The sequence below is a fragment of the Somniosus microcephalus genome, chromosome 1 (genome assembly GCF_052327205.1).
Source record: "Somniosus microcephalus isolate GS21.2 chromosome 1, FLI_Smic_1.0, whole genome shotgun sequence".
NCBI classification, from domain to species: Eukaryota; Metazoa; Chordata; class Chondrichthyes; order Squaliformes; family Somniosidae; genus Somniosus; species Somniosus microcephalus.
In genome coordinates this window covers 128,889,960-128,917,468 of record NC_140987.1, presented here as the reverse complement: position 1 = coordinate 128,917,468, position 27,509 = coordinate 128,889,960, and the positions used below count along the sequence as shown (strand labels likewise).

At 45.9% G+C, this 27,509-nt stretch overlaps 1 protein-coding gene across 6 annotated transcripts in view; it reads right to left on the bottom strand.

Moving 5' to 3' along the window:
- LOC147124358 (transducin-like enhancer protein 1) overlaps positions 1 to 27,509 on the bottom strand; it is a 128,463-nt gene that overhangs the window by 31,760 nt on the left and 69,194 nt on the right. For all 6 annotated transcript variants that reach the window (XR_015078118.1, XM_085985553.1, XM_085985543.1 and 3 more), the window contains 5 exons: positions 22,529 to 22,648; positions 20,163 to 20,216; positions 15,446 to 15,598; positions 8,727 to 8,859; positions 8,223 to 8,407 (listed from right to left, as the gene is read on the bottom strand). Coding sequence is in view for 5 of the 6 variants with exons in the window: in XM_085985553.1 (XP_085841679.1) it covers positions 8,223 to 8,407; positions 8,727 to 8,859; positions 15,446 to 15,598; positions 20,163 to 20,216; positions 22,529 to 22,648 (645 nt within the window). In the remaining variant the exon portion in view is untranslated. The remainder of the gene's footprint in view (positions 1 to 8,222; positions 8,408 to 8,726; positions 8,860 to 15,445; positions 15,599 to 20,162; positions 20,217 to 22,528; positions 22,649 to 27,509) is intronic.

Sequence of the window (27,509 nt, the reverse complement as noted above, 5' to 3'; positions counted from 1 at the left end):
CGTTCGGGTGTGCTGTCCAAGGTGGACTGGAGCGAGTGGACCACACCCATCGTTCCTGTAATGAAGAAATCATTGAGCAGCACGCCTGGGGAACCGGAGAAGGTTCGCATCTGTGGGGACTTCAAGGTAACTGTGAACCCAGTCCTGCACACAGTACAATATCCACTTCCACGGACAGAAGATATTTTCGCCTCACTGTCTGGAGGGAAACGCTTTACAAAGATTGATCTGGCCCAAGCGTATCTACAAATGGAGGTGGAAGAAGCGTCTAGGAAATACCTCACGATAAACACTCACAAAGGCCTTTACCAGTACAATCGACTGGTATTCGGGGTAGCATCAGCCCCGGCTATTTGGCAGAGGGCGATGGAACAAGTCCTGCAAGGGATCCCAGGGACCCAGTGTTATTTGGACGACATCCTGGTTACGGGCGAAAATGACAGTGAACACCTTGCCAACCTCGAGCAGGTGCTCACGAGATTACAGGAATATGGGCTACGAGCCAACCGCCCCAAATGCGAGTTCTTCAGGAGACAAATCTCGTATTGTGGCCACATGATTGATGAGGAAGGGTTGCATAAGTTGCCGGACAAGATTGAGGCTGTAGTCAAGGCTCCAGCACCGGAAAATGTGTCGCAACTGAGGTCGTTCCTCGGGTTGGTGAACTACTACCATAAGTTCTTGCCGAATTTATCTACAATTCTGCACCCACTGAACGCCCTACTGCAAACTGGAGTAACATGGAAATGCAGTGATGTGTGTAAGCGTGCCTTTCAGAAATGTAAATGCCTAATCACTTCAAAACAAGTATTGGCCCACTACAATCCAACACTACCGATTCGGTTAGCATGTGATGCGTCTCCCTATGGCATCGGAGCGGTGCTGTCACACAAGTTCCCTGATGGTTCAGAGAGGCCAATAGCCTTTGCGTCGCGCTCATTAACCTCAGCCGAGCGTAACTATGCCCAGATTGACAGGGAGGCCCTCAGCCTGGTGTGGGGGGTGAAGAAGTTCAATCACTATCTGCACGGGCAGAAATTCACCCTACTGACTGATCATCAGCCCCTGGTCTCCATTTTTAACCCAAAGAAGGGCATTCCGGTGATGACGGCGCAACGGCTGCAAAGATGGTCACTTTTTCTAGGGGCACATCAGTACGACATAGAGTACAAGGGTACGAAACAGCATGGAAACGCTGATGGGCTGTCGTGCCTACCGTTGCCTACGGTAGAGGAAGCACCTGCAGTGGACCCTGTTGAGATATTCCATGCGACCATAGTCGAATGTCTACCTGTTACAAACTCAAGTAGAGAGAAGGAAATCCGAAATGACCCGACACTCTCTCGGGTCTATGATTTGACGGTGAAGGGGTGGCCAGCACATGGCGACTCACTGTTGCCAGCATTCTCGCCAAGGAGAGAACAGCTGTCAGTGTGCCGGGGGACCTTGATGTGTGGATCCCGAGTGGTAATTCCACTCAAGTTGAGAGATAGAGTGCTCAATGAGCTTCATGAGAGTCATCTGGGAGGGGTAAAAATGAAGAGCCTAGCCAGGGCGTTTGTGTGGTGGCTGGGAATCGATAAAGAAATTGAGGATATGACCAAGAGATGCACAGGATGCCAGAAGGTCCAAAACGCTCCACCACAGGCCCCGCTACATCCATGGGAGTGGCCCTCATCTCCATGGCAACGGGTACACATTGATTTTGCTGGTCCATTTATGGACTCAGGGGCCTAGAAATTCAGTTAAGGCACGCCAGCAGGCTAACGCCCAAAGGTTAGCGCTGCGCGCGGAGCCAGGTGCGCCCGTCAGAAATTCGGCTTTTGCGCCCCAAGTCGGAACCGGGCGCTATTCCAGGGTGTGCCCGCACCCGCTTGGGGCGCTGAAACTGAATTTCTGCGCTGTAGGCCCCGCTGCGCCACCCGCTGCGGTACTGCAGGCCTCCTCCTTCTCTTAAGGGGGAGGTGCCTGCAACAGCGAGATCGCCGCTGGATTGTGCCGGCAAATGAGCCCGGCACCACGGAGAAGTGCCGGGCTCGCGGAAAGCAGCCGGCAATGCCGCGGGGGGGGGGGGGGGGGGGGTGGAGGAGGCCGGGGAAGGAGGTGTGGGCAGGCGGCCGCCGAAAAAGCGGCCGGCCGCACCTCCACCTTAAAGCGCCCCAGTAGCGCAGCAGTACGGCCCCGTTTTTCAATCGCTGTTTGCGGCTGCTGCCGAAGAGGCGGCCGCAACTAAATATGGGGTTTGGGCCGGAAGCGGGGCGGAACCGGGGCACTGCGCACACCGATGACGTCATCGGTGTCGGCGCAGCGCTACCGGCTACCGCCGCCATTACCGCAGCGCTGAATATCAGCGCACCCTCTTACACTGGCGCAGAAACCCTATTTGGGTGGTAACTGGGTGCAAAGCCCACTGAATTTCTAGCCCAATGTTCCTAATCGCTGTGGACGCCCATTCGAAATGGCCAGAGGTCATCAAAATGTCCTCCACCACCACGGAGAAAACTATTGCAGTCCTACGGACCATCTTTGCCAGGAATGGCTTGCCAGAACAGATTTGCTCCAACAATGGGCCACAGTTTGTGTCAGAGGATTTCCGGAGGTTTCTGAGGAATAATGGGGTGAAGCATTACACATCTGCCCCATATCATCCAGCCACAAATGGATTGGCTGAGAGGTTTGTTCAGACCTTTAAAAAGGCCATAAAGGCAATGCATAATGACGACGTACCACTACAACACAAGGTGGATAATTTCTTGTTTGCTTACCGGAATGCGACACATGCAGTCACCAACCAAGCACCAGCCATAATGTTCTTCAACCGAAAGCTAAGATGTCGCCTGGATTTGCTCAAACCAAACATAAGACGAGATGTTGAGGATAAGCAATTCCAGCACATAAATGAGAAGCCAACCAGGAGCTTCAAGATAGGGCAACCAGTCTTGGCCCGCGACTACCGAACAGAAAAATGGCAGCCAGGAACGATATGCACACGGCAGGGACCACTAATGTACACAGTGGACGTTGGAGAGAGCATCGTGAGACGCCATGCTGACCAGATTCTAGAGTCACAGGAACAAGCCAAACCCATACCACGAGCAGGTGCACCTGGTAATCAACCCGAAGTACAGATTGCGTTTACCTCAGAAGCAGTGGTATTGGAAGCTGACGAACCAACCAATGACAATGAGCCAGAATCAACTCCGCCGCAAGAACAGGATACTCGAGAAAGGCGCTATCCAGTCAGGATCAGGAAGCCTCCTCAAAGACTGAACTTATAAATGATTATTTCAGTTGATGTATATAGTACAGAGAAAATTGTAATTGTAATTAGTTATTATTTAGTTGTTAAATGAATGTTATGTACTGTTTATCTAAAAGGGGAGGAATTGTTGTGTATGTGCCTTTAAGAGAAGAACAGATTCTATACTGCAGTACCGGCAGTGACCACCCCTGTATATAAAGCCATAGCAGGCTTCTGTATTTCAGTCTTGAATTACTCTCTGTTCAGTAAATACCTGTTTTATTGTTCTCCTGCAGTCTGAGTCTTATTGATCCTCGGACACTACAAGGCACAGCTGTGGAAGGTTGGAGCCTCACACACTTCTCCAATGCGATCTCCTGGGAAGCCTCTCTCGCCACCCTCACTCAGCGCTTCCTCAGCGGAGGCATCTACGAGAAGCGCGGGACGCCTTTTTTTCCTTCCCTTCTTGCCATTAGAGGACCTCCAGCAGCAGAGGCGGCAGCAGCAGAACCAGGAACAGCATGATGAGCATCAGGCTGCTGCTCACTCACCTGAAGCTGCACAGGCCAGAAGGGGCCAGTGCTTGGAAGTGGCTTGAGAGCACCTTGCTGCGCTTTAGAGGGCCATGGGGACCCGTATCTGCACTGGCAGTCCTACTCAGAAGGACTTCCATGAGGATCTGGTTTCTCGGTTCAACAGATGGCCAACGCTCCTCAAGAGCTGTCATTCTCTTATGTGCACTCACCATGTTTTCCGTACCCATGCGAGTTATCTCCTCCATGGAGGTTGCCAACCTTTCCATGGTGATGCGTTCATGCGCCAATGACTCCACAAAGGTTCTGCTCATGGTCGCTTGGGGCTCCTCCATTCACTCCACACTCGCAGCAACCCTGGAGACAAAACCTGCCAGAGACTCCTGCATCTGTGCATGGAGATCCATCACCTCTTCTCTTGCAGATGGACCCAGAGGCAGAGGGTCGACATGCAGCGCAGCTGAGCTGAGCTGGCAGAGTCCTGCGCCCTCCGACGAGGACTCTATACTGCTGTCCCTGTCTCCAGAATCTGCTGAGGCTCACTTGTGTGCTGTGAAACACCAGGTGACAACACTACTCTATGTCCCGAAGGTCCCCCCGAGGTGTGAGTGTCTGCGCTGGTGCTGGGTGCGCTTACTTCTGCTGACGTTGCGCCCTCAGAGGTTGGAGCTTCCTCTGAGGAGTCTGGCTGCACAGCCTCTTCCTCCTCCACAGTGAGGACGGGGGCTCTGGATGGTACTGTGGGGGAGTAAAGGAAGGAGTTAGAGATGTAATGCCAAGGTTCTTCTGGTGACTCCCAGCGAGTTGGCATCTTCTGACAGCTGCATCCATGCAGCATTGGTCTCAGTGGGAGGCCTCTTCCGCCCTGACCTAGGGAAGAGGACCTCCCTGTGGGCCCTAACCCCATCCAATAATGCCTGCAGTGAAGCCTCGTCGAATTTGGAGGCAGCTCGGGGTCTGGCACTGGCCACAGCTGCTGCAGGCTCCTCTGCCATCCTGTGTGGTTCATTTGGAAGCCTTCAGAGGATGCAGTGCTTGCTATGGACCCTTGAAAGCACCACGAATGATGACATCATTCTGTGGGGATTTCTGACTCGATTTAGAAAATTAGCAAGGCTTCCCACATGCTGGGAATTAATTGGCCAATTGAGGGAAAATTGCGTGGAGCTGGCTGACACTTTTTTAGGTGTCAGAAACCCCACATTCGGGGAAACCCGACCATTTCCCACACAAGCCGAAAATCGGGGCCAGTGTGTCACCATACTGGAGTTGAACTCCAAACAGCGTTGAAACATTCCAAGACTACTCCTTCTGCACTCTTTTACTCTCTGTAGTGAGTGTGTCCCAATCTGGATTTACACTGCAACTTTAGCTTTATACCTCTTTACAGTGATGTTAAAATTACAGTGTAAATTAACTTTGGCAAATCTAACAGCTAGGCCCATTGAGGGCCAAGGATTTCATGGCTCAGCTTTCCAAATGATCAATTTTATAAAATATTGGTTGCTGAGCCTTTGAATGTTAGATACAAACTTAATTATAACTGCAATGTCATTAGAAACTGGATGTGGCTAAAGATAAATGTCAGGAAGAAAAAATAGCACGTGCATATGCATTCATTCCACTCTGAAAGTACACAGCAGGCTAAGTAAACCAGTCGCAAGCATTTCATGGGAATCTAAATGTGGGGACAGACCATTTTAACAATGACATCATGACTGGGCTAAATGCCATTTTATCATTTCCAGCATTATCATTTTGCAACTACAAACTCATTGTATATTGAAAAGTAAAAAAAATAATTTTGGATCAGTCAGGGTAACAAACCTATTTCTTTCTTGGCCTAGTAAGAACTTTACAATTCCAAGAGGAGTTGTGACCAAGACAAATCATCTGTTATTCAGACTAACTATTCTGTTATTTTGTGTTAATGCAGGTCTTAAATGCAGACTTTAACACGAGGGGAAATAAAATTGATTTGGTTTCCATAGGTAGCATCACTGCCAAGAACTGGTGCTCTTCATTTAAAAAAAAGAAAGCCTTTGTGTTTGCTTTAATTCTGACTTAATTCTTGTCTTATTCAGGTCTGTTTTTCCTTTATCTTATTCTGAATTTGAGACTTGTGATATAACTTTCTGAAGATCCTACCAGTCTTATTTTTACACATAAAGTTGCAGTAACAGTAATATTTAATATTTATTTAAATAGTACAAGCATTTTGGCTGCTATCTGGTCTTCAATCAATCAGATTTCAGCTACCTGATAATGGTTACATCAATAATTTTACAATTAGGGAAATAACTTGCTCGAAATCTTAAAAACAGCACCGTGAAACAAGACAAATATGTTCATAACTACAGTACATATATGTGTGCCCTACTTTCTCCTCCACCTCACACTGCCTTCCAAAAAAAACCCAAACACCAAGGGGTCAATATTGACCCCCCTCACAACGGGCGGGAGCGGGTTGAGATAAAATTAAAAATTGCAAAACGCGACCTCAACTCGCTGCGTACAAGCTGCTGACATTTTTATGACAGCCAATTGCATACCGTGTCTGCATTCAATATAATAATGCAAAACCCGGCAGCAAAATGGAAATGGGAATTGACGGATCAAGTAGGTAAGTGCTTTTTATAGAAGTGCTTGCGAGCCAGGAGGAGCAGGAGCATTCCCCCAGGCCTCACAAGCAAATCTTCTGCCGATCGCTGCCTTCGTTAGCCGGTACCCCCATCTAAACCCGCGGGGTTTGCCCCCACCCCCATCAAGCCCTGTTCTTTGCCTTCCTCCTGATTGCCGTGCTCCGATCTCCCACCCCCAATCATTTCCCGATTGCTGGGGACCATTGGGTTCTGCCGCTGGCTTTCCTGACCAGCAGGGTGTCAACCTGGCCGACTACCGCTGGGAAATGGAATTTTAAAAATGATAATGAGGTCGTGCCATTAAATTTGGCAGGAACTCCAAGTTCCCGAGATTTCCCCCCTGCAAATGCGCTCCCTCCCCGTAAATATTGAGGCCTAAATCTCCAGATTCAGTAAGGTTTTCACTTCAAATTTGCATTTGGCAAGAATGCATGAACCAAATAGCAATTGGACCATTTTATAGGTATAGGAAAAGGCCAGCCTTCACAATAAACTCAACCTAAGCACCTTCTCACCACATCCCCCAATCTCTTCTCTGCCCAGATATGCATCTGATTGTCTTGCGAACCATTATACAAGCACCCCGACACCTCTCTGGATCCACCACTGCCCCTCTGCTGTCAGAGACAGCTTGTCAAACGTCCAGTTTCAGATGAGCCGCAGTTTTCCCAGCAGACTGAAGCTATCGTCTTTGATCCCTGTCACAGATATCCCTGCCACTGATTCCAACCCCTCCCTGTCTCAGGTTCAACCAAACTGTTCACAACCCTATTTGACACTGAGCTGAGCTTTTGACCCCAAGTCCTATCTATCACAAAGATTGTCTACTTCAACCTTCGTAACACCATCCGCCTCAGCCTATCAGCTGCTGAAACTTTCATCCATGCCTTTGTCACCTCCAGATTCGACTATTCCAATGTTCCCCTAGCCAGCCTCCCATCCTCCACACTCTGTGAACTTCAGTTCATCTAAAACTATGCTGTATATATCCTATCCTGCACAAGTTGGTCTCACCCATCACTTCTGTTCTTGCTGACCTTCACTGGTTCCCCAACACCTCCAATTTAAAATTCTCGTGTTTAAATCCCTTTGTGGACTTGTCTCTCCCTTTTTCTGTAACATTCTCCAGTCCCATAACCCCACACCTCCAAGAACAATTTGTTTCTCTGACTTTGGCCTCTTGTGCATCCCTCCTCCCTTTGCTCCACCATCGACTGCTGTGCCTTCAGCTGCCTAGGCCCAACATTCAATTTGCCTCCCTAAATCCCCCCGCCTCTCCATCGCCCTCTCCTCCTTTAAGACCCTCCTTAAAATCCACCTCATTCCCAAAGCTTTTGGTCACCCCCTCTTAATAATGCCTTTTTTGGCTTGTCGGACATTTTTGTCTTCTTACACCCGTGTGAAGTGCCTTTTTTCTATGTTAACAGTGCTATATAATTGCAAGTTGTTATTGTTGTTTAGCAATATCCTTCATAATCTTAAAAACTTCACTCAGCCCACCCTGAAGTCTACATTTTTCCAAAGAAAACACTGCCAATATCCTCAACATTTCCTCATTACTAAAGTTCACACTACCCAGAATCACTTTTGGTGCTCACCTCTAAATCTTTTCAATGGCAATAGTCTTCCTGTGATTTGGTGACCAAAATTGCACAGTATTCCAAGTGGGATCTGACAAACATCTTACAAGAATATAACCTGTTGATTTGTAGTCTGTTCCTCTACTATTGCTACCTAGAATCTTATTTGCCTTTTTTTATTAATGAAGAGAACTAACTTTATGAATGTGTGTAGTACGTGGCTTACCATAGGGGGTCGTGCATAGGCAACTACTGCTGCTGCTGCCGCAGCACTCATCTGAGGTGAGATATTATGCAAGCCTGGATAACCTCCTGGGCTGTTCAGGTCTCCATTTATGCCAGAATGAGGCACTATCCCAAAAGGTGAAGGATAAGGTCCTGGCACTGCCAAGGGTGCCCTTAATCCGGAGGCTGTAAAGCAATTGTGAGAAAAGGTTGCTTTATTTTACCCAATATGGATTATGCTTCAGATTCAAAGACAAATCTACACTATATTTATCTTTTTAGTACAGTTGGCAACTAATCACAAAAGTACAATAGCTTTTGTGAAATACAGAGCTACCAAATACGCTTAAATTGCTGACAATTTAAATTAACATGACAAATATGTAGATTTGCAGTTTTCCCTTCTCAAATTGGTCTTTGAATGACTACTCTAACAATGGAAGTGTCATTTTATCAGATGTTTTACCATTTATAAACAAAGAACCATAGATTACAGATTGGTTACCTAATGGGTCCATCCCTGGAGGTTTGCAGAGGCCTGGACGCAGTCCTGAAGTAGCACTTGTGCCTGGAGTTTGCACATCGCCTCGTGGAGTTGGGGTACTGGATTTCATCACAGGAGTGCTAGCCTTTTCATGCTACATCAAGGTTATATTTAAAGTAGCCATTAACATTTATTACAATAACAACTGTAATATATTATTTCAATTACATGGCTAACATTAAACATGTGCATCAAAAAAGTACAAACTACTTTTTTTTTAAAAAGCAAAAGTTCTCAACCAGGATATCAGTAACACGTTATTGCTCTCAGCAGTCCTGGGCTAGAGAGGAAAAAGTCAGCCAGGCTTCCCAAAAGCTTTGAGCTGTAGAAGTGCAACTAGGCCCGTTCTCAGAAGGGCAAACCAGCTACAACTAGTCATTTCCACTGCAAAATTCCAGCCACAAATCCACAAAAATTGTTACCTGAAGCTGCTGGTGCTCTTAGGGATGGAACAATGTTGTTTTGTGGGTGGGAATTCCTGATCTCAGTGTTGTGAAATTAGGAATTCCTGCTTGCATTGTGCAGCAGCTTTCAATTTTCCACAGCAGCATCAGGTAGGAGCCAGGAGCAACACAGAAAGGCAGCTGGTATTGTAAAGTCTGTAGGTATTATGGCGAATTAATACACAGACTACAAGAGTAAACTTTAACAGGACTTTACTATTCGAAGGTCAGGGCGAATCTGCCCAATAAATCCTGACACAGCACTTATATACCGGTGTGGTCACCGTCGGTATTACAGTATACAGCAGCCAAGATAAAGTAGTGCCACACCTAAAATAGTTCTCTTAAAGGTGAACGGTTACATACAATAGTTCTCTTAAAGGTAGAACAGTTACATACACTACAATCCTCCCTTTTTAGCTTACAACATACTTATTCCCCATTAAACATAACATCATAACATATATCCAACTTCATGTTAAAACAGTTCACAGATGTAGTCTCTGTGGAAACAGTTCACAGATTCAGTCTCTGCGGGAAACAGTTCATAGATTCAGTCTCTGCGGAAAACAGTTCACAGATTCAATCTCGGTGGATGCGCCTTCCGTGCTTCTTGACTCGGTCCTGACAACACCTCAGTGGTGTAGCAGTTCCCTGTGGTGTAGTCGGTTCACGTTGCTGGAGTGACTCATCCAATAGTCCTTCACTGGACTTAACAGCTTGAACTTCCGTCCTTCTGAGCCAGCATTGTTGGCTTGTAAAAACTTGAGTACCTTGGGAAGTTTTTCTACTTCCAAACTGATTTGGCTCCGTTCAAAGGGACCCCGTGCGTGATCTAGTAGTGATGATGATGGTCCAGATGATCATCATCTTCTGCTTCGTCTTTTCCTTTTCTGCTTCTTGGAGACTCTCTGGGCTCCACTGTCAGCTGCCAGCTGCATGCACAGTTCCTCCTTCTCGTCCTCCTTTTTCCGTAGTAGCGCCACCATCTCCCGATGTTCCTTAGACTTTTTGTGATTCTTCATGGTTTCTGCACTTTGGGAGTTTTCATCACAAGCTGGGCAGAACAGGTCATCGTAATATTCGATGTCGTCCAACAGGTCATGGTAATATTCGGTGTCATCTTGAGCTAGGCCAGTGAGAGGGTCTTCTATTTCCTCCATACCCAGCTGGACATTAGCCAGCTTTTGTTCCAAATCCAGACATCTTTCCTGAAGAGACTTCTTCAGGCGTTCAGCTTCATCCAGCTTTTTCTGGGCTTCCTGCAAGTCTTTTACTAATGACGTCATTTGTGATTTCAATACTTCAACTTCATTCGGAGATTGGTTGATCGGACTATTCAATCCCTCTACTGCAGCAGCTGTTTCAACCTTCTGTTGTTCAACATTGACGTGAGTCAGCGTACTTTTGGCATCCAAGGGTTGCTCTGCTGCCATCTTCTCAGTCTGTGTTGCAACCTCAGCTATTTCAATAACTTTTGGGAGCTCCAAACCCCTCTCCTTTGAAGATTTAAACTCCTGTTCAATTTGTTCCCATTTCAGAGTCTTGTCCTTCAGCATATGAAAGAGTTGGCTGACCGTTAACTCTTCTGACCTCATACGTTTCCCAGTAGCTGCAGGGCTGTTTATAACCTTGCCCTGGGGCTCCTTTGCTGTTTCTACTTCGCCATCATCCGCAGCCTCCACCATTCGAATTTCCCCACTTGAATCGTCCGGTGATGCTGCACCCAACTTCAGTAGGAGCTCGGAGTTCATGGCGACCAAATCAGTCTTTTCTGCCTGCAATCCGCTAACAAGCGCTTTCAGTTGCTGAACCTCTTGCTCCACCAGATTAAAGCACGCACCTTCTGAAACCGAATCAGCTTTGATTCGTTTGGCCTCCTTGCCCCGACGGTTTGTGTGCTCCTGCTCCTTTTTCTCCATCAGCTGTTTCTGTTGTCTTTCCAGGTTCTCCCACTCTGTGTCACAGAACTTTTTCATTGCTTTCATCTCTTGTTCGAGACGGCAACACAATTGTTCTAATTGCTGTTGTAATTTGAAATGGAGTTGAGTTCGAGCCCGGTGTTCCTCAGAATTGTGCATATCTGTAAACTGGACAGACTCAGAATTCTCTGTCAAACTATGTTGTTGTTGTTCAGTGGAATTCTGTTCTGAAACTTTGTTCTCCTCTGAAGCATAAGCATTTATGCACTCCTTCGTTTTTCCAACCTTAGTCAGCAAGTCCATTTTAAACTTGTCTTTCGCACCTGGGCTGGTCCTATCGTCATCCGTTTCAGAGTCTGAGCTGATTGTCTTCACCGAGTTCTCACTCATTATTGCTTTTAAATAGTGCCATTCCATGTTTATTTCCCAGATCCACTCCCGTCCCAGAAGTGGTGGACCTCCCTCAGGTAGTACATATAAATACATTCCTTGGTGTTCTTTGCCCCTGTCTCTCACCTTGACTTTTATCTTTCCCATGGGGTATACCTTCTGCCCCGTGTATGTCTGCAATACGATCTTGGTATCTCTCAAGGGTATGTGTGAGAATAGCCGGTTGTAATCCCTTCGATTTATGACTGATAGGGCTGATCCTGTGTCCAATTCCATTTTCACTTGGACTCCGGCTATTTTTAGCATGACCCAGATAGTTTGCAGGTCAGCTTCCTTACTCACATTGTGAATTCTCAGACTACCCAGTTCCTGAACGGTTGGGTCTGAATCCGAATTCTGTTCATCTGAACTCTTCTCAGCCACCTTGTGTACCTTATTGTACTTTTCCTGCGGTGGCTTTTTTTTTGTTGTTGTTGGTCTTCTTTCCTGACCGGCATACCTTAGCTATGTGACCAAGTTTGCCACATTTTCTACATTCCTGGTTTTTAAACCAGCATTGGTTCTGGTCGTGTGTTGTCTTCCCACAACGATAACATTTCGATGTACCCGAAGTAATTTGATCCACACTGAGTACCGCTGCCTTCAGCTGCATTTTCGCTGTGCCTCTCGCTGCGGCTTCGTGCGATGCTGCAATAAGGACAGCCTTATCAAGTGTGAGATCGTTCTCTTCTAGCAGACGCTTTTGTGTTCCTTCCTTCGACAACCCGCACACGAACTTGTCTCTCAATGCCTCTGTCAGATTTTCCCCAAACTGGCAGTATTTCGCTAGTCTACGCAGTTCGACCAAGTATTCCGCGTTGCTTTCCTCTTTCCGTTGCGTTCTCGCATAGAATTTGAATCGTTCCGCCAACATCAGTGGTGTGGGGTTCAAATGATCCTTCAGGACAGCAACAATAGTAGCGAAAGTCTGATCCGCCGGTTTAGCTGGTGATAGAAGATGCTTCAATAGCCCGTATGTCTCTGCCCCCATTGCGTTTAATAAGGTGAGAGCTTTATCATCATCTGCTATCTTATTGGCCTCAATATATCTCGATACGTTCTACGTACGTGGCCCAATCTTCCACCTCGGAATCGAAGTTGTTGATGTTACCATGCTTAGGCATCTTCACTATCTCTCACTATCTTTCTGCGAAACAAACACGAAATTTTTCTTTAACTTTTTTTTTCAAAATGGCGGTTTCCCGCGCTTGTCTTCTTCCCCCGCCCACTTTCAAAATGGCGGTTTCCCGCTTCTGTCGTCTTCCCCGCCTACTGGCGGCTTCCCGCGTTTCTTCCCCTGGCGGGAGGGGTAAGCTTTTCCCTCGGGCGACGACCGCTGGCTTTCGGGGTTCGCAGCCTGCGCGTCAGCTTCAGTGCGTTCCTTGTTCCCTTTTCTCGGCAGGGCAACCGGCGCTGGGTACAACCCGTTGACGGCGAACAGTTTCAGCCGCTGGGCTGGATCTCGCTCAGTCTCCCTCGCTCGGGCTCTGTTGTTCCCTTTTCTCGGCAGGGCAACCGGCGCTGGGTACAACCCGTTGACGGCGAACAGTTTCAGCCGCTGGCTGGATCTCGCTCAGTCTCCCTCGCTCGGGCTCTGTCTCTCCCGCTCGCTCGGGCTCTGTCTCTCCCTCAGCGGCTTCCAATCGCGCCTCCCAGCCCTCTCACAGTCCGGTGCTTTCCTCCCCGGCTACGGCTGAGTTCTCCATGATTTATTTATTTTTATATCTTCCCGCGCCTTACGATCCCGGTCGCAGCGCTTCGTGGCCTCGGTCGCTGCCCGGCCTTTTTCACTCTAATCGCGCCTCCCAGCCCTCTCGCAGTCGGTGCTTTCCTCCCCGGCTGCGGCTGAGTTCCCCGCGGTTTATTTATTTTTATATCTTCCCGCGCCTTACGATCCCGGTCGCAGCGCCTCGTGGCCTCGGTAGCTGCCCGGCCTTTTTCGCCGGTCGCGGTCTAGCTGTCTCACGACGCCGTTGCGTCTCCCAGCCCGCTTGTACCGCGGCTTCCGTGCTCCACGCTGCCCCAGTCTCAGCGCCTCTGGGCCCGACTTTTGTCCGGCTCCTTTCCCCCGACCGTGGTCGAGTTCACCGCCCTTATCCTCCGTTTATTTTTTTATTTTCCCTTTACTCACAGTCACCGTGGCCGACTTGCTTCTCGTGCTGATCGGCTCACTCACCACCGTGGCAAAAGGGACAATCAGTGCCTGTTGCTGATGGAAGGCTTCGTGTCTGAATTCTTCCTTCTTCCTTGCTCTGCAGACTCGAGTTTTCTCTCAGCAGAACGACGAGGGCGGGTGCCTCTTCTCGACGCTCGTTAACTGCTTCGGAAGTATTGTTGCCGCAGGGTAAGATCGAACTCGTCGCCACTGTAAAGTCTGTAGGTATTATGGCCAATTAATACACAGACTACAAGAGTAACTTTAACAGGACTTTACTATTCGAAGGTCAGGGCGAATCTGCCCAATAAATCCTGACACAGCACTTATGTGGTCACTGTCGGTATTACAGTATACAGCAGCCAAGATAAAGTAGTGCCACACCTAAAATAGTTCTCTTAAAGGTGAACGGTTACATACAATAGTTCTCTTAAAGGTAGAACAGTTACATACACTACAAGTATGGCTCTGTGAACGGGATTGGGGAAGGGAAAGAACAATGCCAACGTAAAGTGAAAGAGAGAGGGGGCAGGGGGGAATTAGTGGCTCCATGAACTTGGAAGGGAGGGGCAAAATTAATCAACATTTTTAAACAACGTAAATCAGATTTGACAATAAGGTATGCCTGTACATATCCACAATAGCCTGCAAGAAATAAGGGAAAATCTCTGAAATTATCATTAAAAATTAGGAGCAGTAAAATCAGGATTTCAATTTACACATCCAGCCTATTACTACACGGGTGACCAGTGTACGTAACTAAATGGATACTTTCCAGCTATTTTGAGATTTCAGATTAGATTACGAATGGAATCTAGAAGGCTAATTTATTTTGAAAGTTTGAAATGATGTTGCTTGGGCAAAACTTCTGGCTGTAAAATAAAATAAAAGAAAATATTGTGCAGTTGGCTCACTGCTGCAGGTTGCACTTGTGTGTTTTTTAGGCCAGGCAAACAATGATTGCCTCAGCACCCAGCACCCACAATGATTATCTCAATCAAGTTTATAGGTTATAAAACCCTGCATGTGTGTGCAGCTTACGAACCATGTTTTATAATGCATGCTGTAACTGTAAAAGCAAAGAAGGCAACTTATGCGCAGGCATCGCGGATAACAATGTTAGTGCATTCTATGGATAGTAAAATCTATTTCAAAATCAAGCTTAACTACTTGAACTAATGAATAACATCAGCACGCGGAGTTTAATCTGGACCTGATGCTATGTGAAACAGTTGAACTTATCCAAGCTGCTAAAGGCTTCTATTACAACTGCCAGTATATAATAAATTACTTCCTAGTTTTATTTAGAATCAAGACTTCTAACAGTATAAACAGTTATTCAACCAAATGTACACAATTTTAATCGGACATTAATTCATGTTGTTTTTAAAAATTCTCTCCAGGGCTTGACAGTACATAAATGCTTCGTCTCAGTGGAATTTATTTCAACTACTATTTCCAGAACCAATTATCAAGACAACGGTTTACATAATGTTTTATTCCCTGTTCTAAACAGAATAGGGTTATGTTGCCAACATATGCAAAATCGTTGAAAAGTCACAACTATGAATGTGCTGCTTGGATGCCCAAACTTGTTACATGTAACAAAAGTCATATAAATCTTTTCTGTTCAAAAGTACTTTTAAGATTTGCAAAATTTCTGGAGTAAAATAACTTTGCTTTGTGCAACTTCTGGCATGATTTATGAGAAAGGTTACACCTGATACTCACATGGGCTAGCTCTTTGGATTTGAGAGATGAGGAACTGCCAGAAGATGCTGTGGAAGCTGGGCTACTGGAAGCGTCCTTCTTGAGTAGGCGAGATTTATCCAAGCCATTCTCACGTGGTGAATGGGCAGGACTGCCTCGTGGCGATGATGGGTCCTACACACAGATGCAACACATTCTTGTTATTTATGTATTCACATCATGAGGAACTGGAATGCTGTACTCATAATTGGTATGCTCCTCGTTTTAAGTGGATATGAAGTCTTGGAGGGAAACTTTAGCAACAGCCTGAGCTCCTGGAACAATCTGCATCAAAAAGCTGTATGAATTTTGCTAGAAATAATCTGCATTAGTGCACATGCAGGTGAGAGGCGCTCACACATTGGGGTAGATTTTGAAGTAAATGGAAATAAAATTTGGGAGAGATGCAAAACGGGTTACTGATTTGCTATCACCCATTTTACACTATGGCACAAGGTCAAAATCGATCCCAATGTCGTTTAATATCTGGGACCTGGGGTGAAAATTAACCTAATGTCGTTTAATATCTGGAACCTGGGGTGAAAATTAACCTAATGTCTTTTAATATCTGGAACCTGGGGTGCAAATTAACCTAATGTCGTTTAATATCTGGAACCTGGGGTGAAAATTAACCTAATGTCGTTTAATATCTGGAACCTGGGGTGAAAATTAACCTATGAGTGGCAGCCATGGCTCAGTGAGAAGCAATCTTGCCTCTGAGTCAGAAGGTTGTGACTCCAGAGACTTGAGCACAATCTAGGCTGACACTCCAGTGCATTGCTGAGGGAGTGCTGCACTGCCGGAGGTGCCGTCTTTCGGATGAGACGATAAACCGAGGCCCCTTCTACTCTCTCAGGTAGACGTGAAAGATCCCATTGCACTATTTCGAAGAGATGGGGAGTTATCCCCGGGGTCAACTCAATCACAGTGCTGTTCGTGGGAGCTTGCTGTGCACAAATTGGCTGCCGCATTTCCCACATTACAACAGTGACTCCACTTCAAAAGTACTTAATTGGCTGTAAAGTGCTTTCAGACATCCTGAGGTCGTGAAAGGCACTGTATAAATGTAAGTCTTTCTTTCCCAAAGGAATTAAGCCTTCTCTCTATAATGGACAAAAAGGGGCCATATAGGTTTTAAGTACAATGAGTTGGGCCTATTCCTACTGGGTGCCAATTCACAATGAGAAACTGCCTGCAATACGGCACGAATTAGGAATCCAACGCAATGGCCTTAAAGATAGCTGACAGGGGAAAGGGGAAGTGGATAAATTCACACTGATGCAGTTTAAGGAGAGAAAGGAAGGGGTGTCCTCTGTGTTGGTGCTAAGGGAGATGAGGGAAAGGGCTAGATTTTGACACCAACGCCCAAAATGGAAAATATTCCAACTGTTAGTACAGATATCTTCCACACCATAGAGAGCCCAGATATCTTCCACACCATAGAGAGCACAGATATCTTCCACACCATAGAGAGCACAGATATCTTCCACACCATAGAAAGCACGGATATCTTCCACACCAGAGAGCACAGATATCTTCCACACCAGAGAGAGCACAGATATCTTCCACACCATAGAGTACAGATATCTTCCACACCATAGAGAGCACAGATATCTTCCACACCACAGAGAGCACAGATATCTTCCACCATAGAGTGTACAGATATCTTCCACACCAGAGAGAGCACAGATATCTTCCACACCAGAGAGCACAGATATCTTCCACACCAGAGAGAGTACAGATATCTTCCACACCATAGAGAGCACAGTTATCTTCCACACCATAGAGAGCACAGATATCTTCCACACCATAGAGAGCAGATATCTTCCACACCATAGAAAGCACGGATATCTTCCACACCAGAGAGCACAGATATCTTCCACACCATAGAGAGCACAGATATCTTCCACATCATAGAGAGCACAGATATCTTCCACACCATAGAGAGCACAGATATCTTCCACACCATAGAGAGCACAGATATCTTCCACACCACAGAGAGTACAGATATCTTCCACACCATAGAGTACAGATATCTTCCACACCATAGAGAGCACAGATATCTTCCACACCATAGAGAGCACAGATATCTTCCACACCATAGAAAGCACGGATATCTTCCACACCAGAGAGCACAGATATCTTCCACACCAGAGAGAGCACAGATATCTTCCACACCATAGAGTACAGGTATCTTCCACACCATAGAGAGCACAGCTATCTTCCACACCACAGAGAGCACAGATATCTTCCACACCATAGAGTGTACAGATATCTTCCACACCAGAGAGAGCACAGATATCTTCCACACCAGAGAGAGCACAGATATCTTCCACACCAGAGAGCACAGATATCTTCCACCAGAGAGAGCAGATATCTTCCACACCATAGAGAGTACAGATATCTTCCACACCAGAGAGAGTACAGATATCTTCCACACCATAGAGAGCAGTTATCTTCCACACCATAGAGAGCACAGATATCTTCCACACCAGAGAGAGCACAGATATCTTCCACACCAGAGAGCACAGATATCTTCCACCAGAGAGAGCAGATATCGTCCACACCATAGAGTACAGATATCGTCCACACCATAGAGAGCACAGATATCTTCCACACCATAGAGAGCACAGATATCTTCCACACCATAGAGTACAGATATCTTCCACACCATAGAGAGCACAGATATCTTCCACACCATAGAGAGCACAGATATCTTCCACACCATAGAGAGCACAGATATCTTCCACACCATAGAGAGCAAGAAAAAAAATCACCAAACAAGATTTTAAAATAAATCGATTTGCAGCATGACTTTTTCTCTTACTAGCTTTCAGTAAAATAAACTTTTAAAAATCCAACATGCAAAGAAAGGTGCAGATGAGGGAGGCTCTGAAGACTGTTTAACCCCTCCATTTTTGATTCCCCTGCCCCCCACCCACCCCCAGCGCAGCACAAGGTGAGATGAAACATCGTTGAAATGGTTTAGAGGACAGCTGCCTTCCAAGATTTATAAACTGGCACATGTTCTACGAAAGGGAAGTCTCTGCAGAGCAAAGTTTCCAATTAGAATCAATGCCTTTACACGAGCATGGAAAAACAAAACCAGCGTAAGATAACACACCAAAGCTAATAAAGGCTTCATCGGCGCTCTAACACTGGTGGGTAAAACAAATGGTTATATAGACCAGAAGTTCCAAGATACAAAAAGAAAATACTGCAGATGCTGGAAATCTGAAATAAAAACAGAAAATGCTGGAGATACTCAGCAGGTCAGGCAGCATCTGTGAAGAGAGAAACAGAGTTAACGTTTCGGGTCGATGACCTTTCGTCAGAACTGGAAAAAAGCAGGAAATGGAACAGATTTTTAAGCAAGTGAAGAGGCTGGGAAAGGGGGGAGGGGATGAAAGAACAAAAGGGAAGGTCTGTGATAGGATAGAAGGCAGAAGAGGTTAAGAGACATTAAGAGATATTCAAGGCAAAAGGAGATGGTAATGGGACAGGTTAAGAAACAAAGGATGGCTCTAGATGAAGTGTAAATTGTGCTGGCAGAATGAAAGACAGCTGCCATGTGGGGGAGAAGAACAAAAGTCACAGACAAAAAGTGTGGATAAAAAATATATAGATGATAGGGGCCGAGGTTATGATCTGAAACTGTTAAACTCTATGTTGAGTCCGGAAGGCTGTAAAGTGCCTAATCGAAAGATGAGGTGCTGTTCCTCGAGCTTACGCTGAACTTCCGTGGAACAATGCAAGAGGCCGAGGACGGTGAGGTCTGAGTGGGAATGGAGCGGTGAATTAAAATGACAGGCGACCGGAAGCTCGGGGTCCCCCTTATGGACAGTTCCAAGGTTTGGCCCCTGGGTTGTGCTGAATAATTTGCTGATCTCAGCAAGGGCACAACTGACTTCAGTGCCAGGAGCTAAAGGTGGGGGGCAAATCTCAGTCAGGGGTCCTGCTCATGTTGCTATCAAGTGCTGAGAAGTGTTTGTTTGTGGACATCAACTGAGAACAGGATCAAGCTCAGCTGCAATGGCCTCCATAGTCAAATATCCTTCCAACATTCAAAAAGTCTTGGGCTGCCAGTACCCATAGAACCATAGCTCAGTATAAATCAGCATCTTCAGAAGAGGTGCAGGGGAAGAGGAAAAAAAATTGGGCCTTGAAATTACACTGTGTGAAGATAATATACAATGCTTAACACATTTGTATTACAGGAAACTTTCTTTTATCCGGCACGGACGGGACCGACGTGGTGCCGGTTCATCAAAAATTCCGGATAACCGAACGCTATAGTAAAAGATAGGGCGAGCTGACAGCTCCGTATAAAGCAACAAACCCTGTTGCTTAGCAACGACTGTAGAACAATGAACACAAGTTTCAAGCGTCTCTGTAGCTTAGCAACAGCTGCAGTCACACCCTTGCACAGCAACAGATGGAAGGCGGCAAATAAATATGAAGTAAAACCTACTCCTGAATTTTGCCGGTTAACAGTCATTTCCGGTTATTTAGGTGCCAGTAAATCGAAAGTTTCCTGTAAATTCCACTGCCCATTATTTTAAGGGAGATGTTAAATAACTTTTGAATTTTATATCTAGTCTCCTTTCAACACAAAAAATATTTAAACATTGCAGCAAGGTCATTAATTTTAATAAAGTATCAAACAGCATGCAACACAAAATGGAAAAAAAGTACAAACCTCATTAGAAACATCCACTACTAAATTGTCGTCACTTTTATCCCCATCACTATCCTTTAAAACAAGAGAAATATTTTCAGATAAACTTAAAACAAAAGTGGGCCAATTACCATCCAAGTTGCGAGGAATAATGGCTTGATCAGCCTGGCTGCTACATTATGGCATAGCAGGTATTCATCACATACAAAGAGAACTGTTTAACTCAAGACCAGAGGCAGACACTGGGTGGAGGGAGATTAGGAAATAGCAGGGGGAATTTTAATGAGTGATCACATGGGATTGGGTGTGGGTGGGGGGTTAAATCATGCAAAATTCTGAGCGTGTTGGGAATCCGCCTCCAACCTGCCCACTTCTGGGTTTAACAGAGGCGGGACAAGGGCAGCCAATCCACTCCCAGGAGGCAGGTTGGAATTTAAATATTTTAATGAGGCTGGTAGCCTCTGATTTAACCAGCTTTGCCGGTTTTAGTGTGCGGCCGGGTTTCTCAGGCCTCGGGAAACCCGGCAGCTGATGTGAGGGGAGGACAGCTTCGGGGAGAAGGTAAGTGCCTTCACAGCACTGCTTGTGGTTCAGGAGGAGCAGACCCCCCCAAACTACCCCCACTCCACCCCTATCAGACCTCCCCTCTTATACAAAGGCCCCCGGGATCGGGGATTGGACACCCCCCAGGGTCATGGATCGGACCTACCTGGTCCTGCAGCCTGCTCCCTGCCCGACTGGAAGCCAAGCCTGTCAATCAGGCTGACTTCTGGGCGGGGAAACTGTCAGGGCCAAAAGACACAAACTGTTAAAACTCCACAGTGTTCGGGGAAACCCAGACTTTGGGGTTTCCCATCCAAAACTCCGTCCCCACCTACGTAACCAGCCCTCGTTAATATTCAGGCCAGTGTGTCTCTCGCCCTCCATTCTTTTGGCACCCTTCTCCTCTTCTCTCCTTCTCCCCCTAGCTCAGTCCATATTGCAGAATTACCTCCGAGGAGCTCCCTCAAAAGGCTGTATTTGTGATTGCACTTTTGCTCATCGCTTATGATCTTCCAACTACATATCTAACACACATACAGAATTTAAGAGTTTCAACAAAAACACATGTAAATAGGGAGAAACTGGGTCGGCAACCAAAGGATTTCAGATAATTGACAAAAAATTCAAGGTGGAAATGAGCAGAATTTTTTTTATGCAGCGAGTTGTTATGATCTGAAATGCACTGCCTGAAAGGGTGGTCGAAGCTGATTCAATAGTAACGTTCAAAAGGGAATGGGCTATACACTAGAAAAGGAGAAATTTGTAGGGCAATGGGAAAGCGATGGGAAGTGGGACTAATTGGATAGCTGTTTCAAAGAGCCAGCGCATACACGATGGCCGGAATTTTCTCAAGGGAGGCGAGATGGGGCGGGGCGGCCTCCGAGGCGGGCGGGAAACCCGGAAGGCCGGGTTTCCCGCAGGCCCTGCCGACTTTACCAGCAGGGCCTGATTTGAATGTGAGGCCTCGGATTCCTGCCCACAGCCAGCTAGATTGAGAGGCTGGCTGACTGCGGGCGGGTAGGTCTCAGAAGCGAGGGGCCGGTCCGGGGGAGGGTGGTCGGCAATCGGTCGGGGATTGGGGGTCTGGGGGAGGGGAAAAGAGGATCGGCAGGGGTCGGGGATCGGGTAGGGTGGGGGGTTGGCTGGGGGTTTTGGGGGGGCGGGGGGGAAGAGAGGATCGCGACCGTCCTCAACATCATCGTTGTGGGCGGGGGGGGGGAGAAAATCGGAGGCCTCGTGGGGGGTGGGAATGGTTGTGACCCTGGATCCAGGAGGTAGGTATAAAGCCACTTACCTCCTGGATGCAGCAATCCCCACCTCTGTTTAACTGCCGGGTTTCACGAATTGTGTGAAACCCGTCCACAGGCAGTTAAACAGAAAATGGAGGGGGAAATAAAAGGCTTCCAGCCTCATTACAATATTTAAATTGAGGTAACGCTCCCTGGGAGCGGGTTGGTCGCCCGCCCCCGGCTAAACCGGAAGTGGGCGGGTTGGAGATCAGATTAGGTCAGGAATCCCATTTTTAACAATTTAACTGCCCCCACACTCCAAACCCACCCATTTTTTAATGGGGAAAATTCTGGCCAACAGGCCGAATGGTCTCTTTCTGTGCTGTATGATTCTACGATCCTAGGAAATTAACAGATGAAATTAACTGAACAAATTTCTCACTAAATTTTAGCACTTATGGTTTTATTTAAATTTTTGATTTCATTAATGCATTTTATATAACCATTAGCAACCTTCCACCCTTGTAGATGCACTCAAAAAAAAAGCTATCTTCTGAATGACTGCACTTGAAGGCAAGCCTGCATGTTTCTGAAGCCTGGACTGCATGCACTTACATAGTGGCTCATGGAGTCCTTATCGTCAACCTTCCTCTTCTTCACATCATTAGAATAATCAGGCCCATTCCTGCGCTTATCTGTGCCTCGCAGACCATCGGGTACCAACAGGGAATTACTCTGTGAAGACATAACAGCTGCTTTCTAAAGAAAATTCCTTTCAATTTCCTTATGCAACCCCGTGAATGCTTATAATACTAAACACAAATATATTCTAAATACCGTATTTACAGAGTATTTCATGCCCTTAGCAATTCAATGATTTGTTAAAAGGAATTAAAGGATATATGTTTAAAAATAAATAGACCTATTACCCCACCCCCACTGAACCGTCAAGACTGTATTTTAAAAGTATAACCTGCAGAGTAAACTGCTAACAAAATACTCATAGGTATCAAGCATTTAACATTACTCATTAAGATTTTACTGCCTAACCTATAAAGTCTGACAGCTTGTTTACAGTAGCTTCTCGCCAAACATCAACTATTTAGGGAATAAGAGCCAACATTTCTCATTTAAGTCTACAGTTATATTGCCACTTTTCCACTTCATAATAATGCAAAAGTGGCAGTACAAGTCTGGAGTCAGATGACTAATTAAAGTAGGAGTGATAGTCCCAGCAGTGGGGATTTCAAACCAGTCTTCCAATTTGCAGGTATACAGCAAGGCATTGGATTAACATACTACATCATGATGTAATGACATCAGGAATGGAAGAACCAAGTCTAAGTGGCAATATAACGCCAGTCTGTGTAAATGCAAAAGATAAGCTGATCACAGATTGGTACATGCAACAACAACTGCAACCAAAGTTTATTCCCTACAATAATAAAAACAACCTAATAGCTGCTTTTATAATGGTCTGGTATTAATTCAAAGTCCTGCTGCCTTGCATCCATGAGCTGGCTCCCTGAGTTTACACTACTAAATCCAGCTCCTTTACCCTGGCAGCAGACTCTCAGACTCATAAAAAACTGGGTTTATTCTGCACCAGAATAAGAGAGCTGAATTTACCAATATAAACATCAGGAGCAGGCTCACAGATGCCGCTGTCTTTGAACCTGAATTAGGAACATAGGAACAGGAATAGGTCATTCAGCCTGAACCTTTAAAAAAGTGGATATAAAGACAGTTTCTAACTGCATTGGCACAAGTGCAGAATAATGGTAAAGAGGATTGTTTATAGCAAGACAGACGTCCAATTTCAATCTTCATTTGTATGTATGTATTTTTTGAATTAAAACAATGCATATCCAAAAGGCATTCTACACCTAACTGCTGACATATACGTTAAGCAATTTCAATGTTTCGGCTGTCACATGGTACAATTTAACACACCCACAGTTCTCATCTACCCTCCATGCAACAATGAGCCATTTAAAGAACTGGACTGGATTAACATATCCAAGGGAGCAATTTGTTCAGTGATGTGTTAAAGGATGTGAACAATGTAGAATAAGTTGTGTGAAAAAAAACCTTCTAAAACATTTTGAGAAATTAATGCGGAGCCAGATGACATTCACACACTGTTTTCACTGCACTGAGCACTTCCCCTTTTCTTTTCTATTTTACTGAGACGGTAAATATAATAGAAATATTTCACTCTTTAGCCAGAAGGACAGGGTTCTCACCCACATGTGCGATAAAGCTACTTAAGAACCAGGCTCAGGAAAGGAAATAAAAGCTTTCCTTTAACATGTGCAGTTTTCCAGCACAGCTAAAGATGATATAGAGTTACAAGCACAAGAAACAATAAGAGTGCAGAACACTTCAAGCCCAATTCTGTCAACTTCTAAAACCTTCTGCCTACTTCAGCGAATGCTCCTCCAAGGGTTATACTAAGCTGTCTTTTATTCACGGTCAGTCAAGCTAAAGAACAGCCAGAGGTCTCACGTAAATTGTACAAGACTCCAATGAAATTTAATCCAGTGTAACCTCCCGTGTAACCTTTACTACTGGTTTGCAGCCAAAAGGCACAGCCTTCTGGAACCCTGACAACACTTCATTTCATTTCCAGGGGCAATCTTCCTTATTGTGCATTTAAAACGTAACTGTGCAACCAGTACGATATTATTTATGAACTTCAGCCACACACACACACACACACACACACACACACACAGAAGGGCAGCTCATCTGAAGTTATACAATGCAAATACAAGTCCTTATACATTTTGTGGAGTACACAGAGGATAATTGATGCCTGGGAGCAATTACAAGGTATTAATCTAATTGAGAGGTTTAGACGATGCCCTGAACCGCAAGCTTGAAGCTTCAACGGTTTAGAAACTGTCATCTGAATCCAATGATTAGATTTCTGCCTTGAAATCATTCCAGGGCTTTTATTTAAAAAAATTATAGGGCGGTTTTGTTCAGTTTTTGTGTTGACAGCATCGGAGTTGGTTGGCAGATGTTGACTGCCAAGATGTCCACCCTCACTGAAGCTTGATGACGTTCACTGAAAGATTAATAATTGTGACATTATTGCAAGTATAGTGCAGAACAATTTGCTGTTGATAACTGGCAAGTTCTAGGGTCAGTATTTATAATTTACCAACTGGAGCTGAAACACCCCTTTGGTAAGAAACTTCAATGACAGAAACCCTATAGGCCATCTCAAGGGGCAATGCAAGAGGAACTGCTGTGGGCTAAGTGCATGCTACAATTATCTTTACCCCATCAAATAATCGACCCCCTCCATTCCCAAGGTATTACAGTTTATGAACCTCAAATAGTAGCAATATAATTAGTCTGGCACAAAAATAAGAGTGAGCTTTTGATGCAGCTCACAAATTCAACTTTGAACCATTTTTGGTTATAAAAAGTTTATTACGTGCTCTGGTATTTTATAGCACATTACAGCTTAGTACTTTATGAAGGCTGCTTTAGGCCTATTTTGTTAATGTAACAACTTTGACCTTAGGATTAACAAGATTTAGAGCCCAGCTTATAAAATTCCCTGCAGTCTATCAAAATCATGCAGCTGTGGCAGGCTTTGGCTGCAACATACACTTAATCTTCAAGACCAGACATCTTCTCATTTCATGCTAGGTCAGAGTATTTTGGAGTAGGCCGGGCAATGATCCGATGGCATTAATCCCATTCGCAATGTCAAATAGGCATAACTTCAAAACCATCACATAGCTCAGAGTCACTGAGCAAAGTGCTTCATAAAAGCCAGGCCGCTCTATTGTAGTGTTAATAACCTGACCAAAGTATTCAACTTGTTTTGTGATTAAAATCCTACAGGGATTGTTCTAAACGACAATGAAATGGGTGAGATTTGTCCTTTTTTGAATGTGTTACGTGTACGCTGATGACACCCAGCTCTACGTCACCACCACCTTGCTCGACCTCTCCAGTGCCTTTGGTTTGTCATGCTGCTTGTCCAGTACTGGATGAGCAGAAATTTCCTCCAATTAAATATTGGAAAAAAACAAAGCCATTATCTTTGGTCCCCACCACAAACTCAGTTCCCTAGTCACTGACTCAATCCCTCTGCCTGGCCACTGTCTGAGGCTGAAACAGACTGTTTGCAACTTCGGCACCCTATTTGACCCCGAGATAAGCTTCCGACCCTGTATCCTCTCCATCACCAAGACAGCCTACTTCCACCTCTGTAATATCACCCATCTCCGCCCCTGCCTCAGTTCATCTGACTGAAGGTCAATCACAACCCCAGGACATCGCTGCAGGAGTTCCTCAGAGCAGCGTCCTAGGCCCAACCATCTTCAGCTGCTTCAGCAATGACCTTCCCTCCAACATAAGGTCAGAAATGGGGGATGTTCGCACAATGTTCAGCGCCATTTGCAACTTCTCAGATAATGAAGCAGTCCATGCCCACATGCAACAAGACCTGGACGACATTCAGGCTTGGGCTGATAAGTGGCAGGTAACATTTGCACCACAGAAGTGCCAGGCAATGACTATCTCCAACAAGCGAGAGTCTAACCACCTCCCCATGACATTCAACGGCATTACCAGCGCTGAATACCCCACCATCAACATCCTGAGGGTCACCATTGATCAGAAACTTAACTGGACCAGCCACATAAATACTATGGCACCAAGAGAAGGTCAGAGGCTAGGTATTCTGCCACGAGTGTCTCACCTCCTGACTCCCCAAAGTCTTTCCACCATCTACAAGGCACAAGTAAGGAGTGTGATGGAATACTCTCCACTTGCCTGGATGAGTGCAGCTGCAACAACACTCAAGAAGCTCAACACCATCCAGGACAAAGCAGCCCATCCACCAACTTAAACATTCACTCCCTCCACCACCGGCGTACCGTGACTGCAGTGTGTACCATCTACAAGATTCACTGCAGCAACTCGCCAAGGCTTCAACAGCACCTCCCAAACCCGCAACCTCTTCCACCTAGAAGGACAAGTTCAGCAGGCGCATGGGAACACCACCATCTCCAAGTTCCCCTCCAAGTCACACACCATCCTGACTTAGAAGTATATCGCTGATCCTTCATTGTTGCTGGGTCAAAATCCTGGAACTCTCTACCTAACAGCACTGTGGGAGTACCTTCACCACACGGGCTGCAGCGGTTCAAGAAGGCGACTCACCACCACCTTCTCAAGGGCAACTAGAGATGGGCAATAAATGCTGGCCTTGCCAGCGACGCCCAGATCCCATGAACGAATTTTTAAAAAAATCTGCGGCTGAAACCCTGATCCATGCCTTTGTTACCTCCAGATTTGACTATTCCAATGCTCTCCTGGCTGGCCTCCCATCTTCCACCCTCCGAAAACTTGAGCTCATCCAAATCTCTGCTGCCAAATTCTAACATGCACCAACTCCCATTCCCCCATCACCCCTGTGCTTGCTGACTCACGTTGACTCGCGGTCTGGCAACACCTCAATTTTAAAATTCTCATCCTTGTGTTCAAATTCCCCCATGGCCTCATCCCTCGCTATCTCTGTAACCTTCTCGAGCCCTGCAACCCTCTGAGATCTCTGTGCTCCTCCAAT